The sequence below is a fragment of the Parasteatoda tepidariorum genome, chromosome 1 (assembly GCF_982258835.1).
Source record: "Parasteatoda tepidariorum strain Cologne lab strain chromosome 1, Ptep-v5.0, whole genome shotgun sequence".
NCBI lineage: Eukaryota > Metazoa > Arthropoda > Arachnida > Araneae > Theridiidae > Parasteatoda > Parasteatoda tepidariorum.
This window is the reverse complement of record NC_141755.1, coordinates 18921916-18927761: the sequence shown is the minus strand read 5'-3', so window position 1 is coordinate 18927761 and position 5846 is coordinate 18921916. Positions and strand designations below refer to the sequence as shown.

The 5846-nt window shown below is 35.3% G+C and overlaps 1 protein-coding gene across 1 annotated transcript; it reads left to right on the top strand.

The window, feature by feature from the left end:
• Nucleotides 1–474: 474 nt before the first annotated feature.
• On the top strand, nt 475–5559 carry LOC147816297 (uncharacterized). Its single transcript, XM_087156567.1, has 3 exons — nt 475–729; nt 2101–4090; nt 4310–5559. Exons 1-3 carry the CDS (start codon nt 475–477, stop codon nt 5557–5559), a joined length of 3495 nt encoding a protein of 1164 aa, XP_087012693.1.
• The last annotated feature ends 287 nt before the right edge of the window (nt 5560–5846 follow it).

The following is a 5846-nucleotide window of genomic DNA, read 5'->3' as shown; positions in this document are numbered from 1 at the left end:
AATTCAATAGAACGGTAATTATGTAAAAATTAATATTTTACAGACAAATGATATGCAAAAGATTTTTTGAAGCTGCATATCTTTATATTTCTTACATTAAAAAATAACTAAAAGAGTTATTATATGACAGCCAAATGTTATAATTAACTGCTTTATTGTAATTAACTTTTTTTATTCCTTAATTGTACTGGGATTATTTGAATCTACGATTTTTTGCTTATTTATTTATTATTATTATTGTTCAATATCTCAGAAATATAGCGCCAACTTGGCATCTTTGTCTTAGCATCCTCGCCACCGTTTGTTGTAACCCTAATCAGTTGAAAATTAGTTGTTGATCTTATAGCATGAGCGTGCTCGTAGCACCAATCATAATAAAAATCTTTAATACAGTCCATATCATTTGTTAACTAACGAACCAGCGTAGAAATCAATTATTTAGTATCGAACATTAGTGATCCGTAAAAGTCGGAGATGGAAAAAGAAAAACTAAATAGATCGAAGCGTGCCGTCAAAGGTACCATAACAAAGCTAGAAACATACATTGACCAGACGAAGGAACATAACCATACTGAATTAGAGGTCAAGCTGAAGCGTGTGGAACAATTGTATAAAAAAGTTGATGAATTAAAGGAGCATTATTATGGGCTAAAAGACATAACTGACCCTGAGGTAACTGAAGTAGAAACGGACTTAGAGGGAACAGTAGACAGACTCGAAGCTCTGGAGGTAAGAATTAAAGATATTCTTAACTCTTTGATAATTAAACCTTCAATAATTAATTGTGAAAATGAAATATCTCAGGCTGATTCGAAAACAAAACTAGAAATTAAACTACCCGAGATACCACTACCGGTATTTCATGGTAAATTTGACGAATGGCCCAATTTTAAATCACAATTTGATAACATTATAACTAAAAACAATGATTTAAATGACTCTCAAAAACTGCATTATTTGAAAGCGTCATTGCTGGGCAACGCTAAACGTCTCGAAACTGTAGACGATTCTTTTGAATCACTTTTAAAAGCATTAGAAAATAGATTTGAGAATAAACGTCTCCTCACTGAGACTTACATAAATCAAATTTTGGAAATTGAAAAACTTACAAATGAATCAGCTGGAGATATTAGAAACATGGTAGATATTTTAAAGAAAAATATCAGAGCTTTGAAGCTTCTAAATTTTGATCGTAATAATTTATCTGACATACTTCTGCTTAACATCATTTTGAAAAAGGTAGATCGAGAAACTAGAAAACAATATGAACAAACGATCGCATCAAATGAAATACCAGAATTGGATAAGTTTTTAGAATTTTTAGAAAAAAGAAGCCAAATTCTTGATAGTATTAGTCGAACAGCTTCTTCTTCAATTTATAAACATAAGCAAGCTGTTAATAAGAGTAAATCTTTCCTGAATTCGAATAATAATCCTAACTCTTGTGTAATCTGTAAATTACCACACATGATTTATAAGTGCAATACTTTTCAAAATATGAAGGTTTCGGATAGATTTAATGAAATAAAACGATTAAATTTGTGTATTAATTGCTTAAAGAATAATCACAAAGTTAAAGACTGTAAATCGAATAATTCTTGCTTCGTTTGCAAAAACCGCCATAATACATTACTGCATATTTATGAGATTTCTTCCCCGCCTCCTACCTCCTCAGTTTCTACGATGCCAGGCGCCGATCAAACAACTGTCTCGCAAGTGCATGATTCATTCCCACAAGCACATTCGAACACTTTTTCTAATTATTTAGTATCAAAAAAGAAACAAAATATTCTCTTGCCTACTGCAGTTGTTTATATTAGAAATGAATTGGGAGACTATTATCCATGCAGAGCGATTTTGGATTCCGCTTCTCATCTTTCTTTCTGTAAACAAAATTTAGCTAATAACTTAATGTTGAAAAAGGAAAAAATAAATGCTTCTGTTTCTGGATTGAGCGATATTTCGGTAAATATCAAACAAAAGGTAACCACTGCAATTAAAAACAATAGTGGAAGTTTTTCAACATCTTTAGAATTTTTAATTGTTCCTTCGATTACAAATTTGACGATAATTAATCCGGTTGAAGTATCTAATATAAAGATTCCATCGGACATTAATTTGGCTGATCCAGAGTTTAACACACAAAAGGAAGTAGAATTAATTATAGGTTGCGAGCTCTTTTTTGAAATTTTAAAGCCAAATCAGCTTCGATCGCCATGTAGTAATTGGTTGTTTCAAGAAACTGTTTTTGGTTACATAGTCGTAGGGAGCTCCGATAATAGTACAAATAGAGCATATTGTGGATTAACGCTTAGTTCAGATATAAATTCGGAAAGCCTTGATAAACAGCTACAAGCATTTTGGAATATAGAAACTGTTGAGGAGCCCTCTGTTGAACATAGTGTCGAATTTGAGTTATGCGAAACTCAATATAAAAATACTCATTATCGAAATCATGAAGGGCGTTACATAGTACAGTTGCCTTTGAAGGAGGATCCCTCTTCGCTCGGTGATTCTAAAGCCGTTGCCGAAATGCGTTTAAATCAGTTATGGAAAAAACTCTCAAAAGATGAGGAGTTGCAATCACTTTACAAATCATTCTTAATGGAATATGCTGACTTGCAGCATATGCAATTAGTTGTAGAACCTCTTGATAAAACAACTTCGTATTTTTTACCTCATCATGGTGTACTTCGCCCAGATAGTAAAACCACTAAGTTGAGGGTGGTATTTAACGCTTCCTCCAAAACGACATCGGGTCTTTCTTTAAATGATATTTTGTACAAGGGCGGTACTATACAACAAGATTTATTTTCAATACTTTTGCGATTCAGGCAACATGTATATGTGTTCACTACTGACATTTCTAAAATGTTTAGGCAAATTTTGATTCACCCTGATCATCGAAATTTACAGTTGATATTATGGAAGAATAGCGTGAATGACCCAGTGCAAACCTTCAAACTTAACACTGTTACATACGGAACTTCTTGTGCACCCTACTTAGCAACCAGAACTATTAAACAACTAGCCATTGATGAGGGTGATAGTTTTCCCTTAGCCGCTGCTGTAATAATTAGAGACACTTATATGGATGACATTTTGTCAGGTAGTTCAGACTTTCAAGAATTTCAATTACTACAAGAACAGTTAGTAGACCTGTTTAAAAAGGCGGGTATGAGCTTACACAAGTGGTGCACTAATACTCCAAATTTTCCTAATTCCATACCATTAGAAGACCAAGCCTATGATTTCTCTTGTGAGCCACCTAATACCATTAAATCCCTTGGGGTTATCTGGAACCCAAATTTAGATTATTTTACTTTCAAGGTTGATGTAAATATGCATGACTCATACACCAAACGAAAGGTCTTATCCACCATCTCACGCTTGTTCGACCCCCTTGGATTCCTTGGTCCCATACTAACCAAGGCTAAATTGTTTCTCCAGAAACTCTGGATACTCAGATTGGAATGGGATGAACCGCTTCCAGATTCAATGGCTAAGGACTGGCAGTGTTTTGTTTCTACTCTACCTGCCATTGAAAACATGCAAATTCCTCGTCACGTGGGGGAGAAGAGGGGAATCCTGATTCACGGCTTCTCCGATGCATCAGCCGTTGCGTATGGAGCAGTTCTGTACATGCAATCAATTTCGGGAGAAACATCATATACGAGACTTTTGTGCAGCAAGTCCCGCGTTTCACCAGTAAAGCCTATCACGATCCCTCGCTTAGAATTGTGTGCCAGTGTTTTATTGGCACAGCTTTTGAACAAGGTTCTGAAGTCTCTAACCTTGCCCATTCAACAAATAATGTTGTGGACAGATTCTACAATTGTGTTGGCATGGCTTCAACGGTCACCTGATCAACTCAAGACTTTTATCAGCAATCGAGTTAAAGTAATACAAGAACTCACTAAGAACTGTCATTGGAATCACGTTGCATCTGATAAAAATCCTGCAGATGTCCTCTCTCGTGGTCTGAATGCTTCGGAAATTGCTTTCCATGAACTGTGGTGGTTCGGACCAGATTTTTTGAAAGAAGAACTGAATATTGTTCCAATAGAATTTGAAAAACTCTCTTCGGACAGTGAATTTTTACAGGAACTCAAACCCCCTGCCAAAATACTTTTAACTTCTTATAAACTGGACTTAATTGACAATATTTTAAATCGTAGCAATAATTATACTAAAATTTTGAATGTTTTAAGTTATGCTTTCAGATTCATATTCAACTGTAGAAATCCCGGTAGCAAAAGATTTGGTAAGTTATCCTCTAATGAACTAAAGGACACGGAATCCTTTTTAGTTAGAAATGTACAAGCATCTGTTTTTAAGGAGGAAATAGAGGCCATTTCCAAGGGCAAGGCTTTTTCAGGTAAGAGTAAACTTAACTCTTTAAATCCTCTCCTTGATGGTCATCAAATTGTCCGAGTCGGTGGTCGTTTGCATAATGCTGCTCTGGATTATTCTCAAAAGACACTCGCGTTGTTATATTGCACTAGAGAAAGGTTTTGGCCACTTCGTGGTCGATCGATAGCTAGGAAAATTGTACATAAATGCATAGTTTGTTTTAAACATAAACCCCTTGTTTCAAATCAACTTATGGGAACCTTGCCTCGAGAAAGAGTAAACCCGAATTATCCTTTTTTGCATTCTGGTGTTGATTATTGCGGCCCTTTCCAAATTAAATATAAACACCAGAGAAAAGGGAATTTCCAACGGATTTATGTTGCAATATTTGTGTGTTTAGCCTCGAAGGCGATACACTTAGAAGTTGTTTCCGATTTAACAACCGATGCTTTTCTTGCTACTTTAAAGCGTTTTGTAGCTAGGCGTGGCAAATGTGCTACGATATCATCTGATAATACAAAAAACTTTGTTGGGGCTAGTAGAGAATTGCAGCGATTGCAGAATTTAACTAGATTTCCTGACGATAAACTAGCATCCTATTTGGCATCTGAAGGGATAGTTTGGAATTGTATTACTCCCAGAGCTCCAAACTTCGGGGGCCTCTGGGAGGCAGGGGTCAAATCCTTTAAGTTTTACTTAAAACGAGCTACAGGAAATCTAAAATTAACATTTGAGGAATTCCTTACAATAACAGCACAAGTCGAAGGAATCCTAAATTCTCGGCCATTAACACCTTTGTCAGATGATATTGATGACCTGGATGTTCTGACACCAGGGCATTTTTTGGTTGGAAGATCTATAACTGCCATAGCTGAACCAAGTTTGTTGGATAAATCGGAAACCCGACTTTCTCGATGGCAAAGGTTGACAAAAATTGTTCAATACATTTGGACTAAGTGGTCTCGCGACTATTTGAACAATTTGCAACAAAGAACAAAATGGAAGGTAGAGAAAACAAACATAATTTTAAATGCGATGGTTTTAATAAAGGAGGATAATCTTCCTGCAAATCAGTGGGTCTTGGGACGAATTTTAAAACTATTTCCTGGAACGGATGGAAAGGTTAGAGTAGCGGAGATTAAAACGAGCAAGGGAATTGTTAAACGTAGCATTAATAAACTGTGTATTTTGCCATTGGACAATTAAAAAAGATGTGAATTTTCTCATTATGTGTACCTACAGCATTTATTCAATCTTTGTAAATTTTATATTGGAATATGTTTATGTACCATTGTTATGCTAATTTGTATGTTTATTGAATATAATTCAACGGCGGGTGGATGTTCAATATCTCAGAAATATAGCGCCAACTTGGCATCTTTGTCTTAGCATCCTCGCCACCGTTTGTTGTAACCCTAATCAGTTGAAAATTAGTTGTTGATCTTATAGCATGAGCGTGCTCGTAGCACCAATCATAATAAAAATCTTTAATA

Coding starts and splice junctions, on each gene's coding strand:
- LOC147816297 (XM_087156567.1), top strand. CDS start 475: ATGGAAAAAGAAAAACTAAATAGATCGAAGCGTGCCGTCAAAGGTACC. Junction 730..2,100: donor ACAGACTCGAAGCTCTGGAG/GTAAGAATTAAA, acceptor TCTAATATAAAG/ATTCCATCGGACATTAATTT. Junction 4,091..4,309: donor TGAAAAACTCTCTTCGGACA/GTGAATTTTTAC, acceptor AATCCTTTTTAG/TTAGAAATGTACAAGCATCT.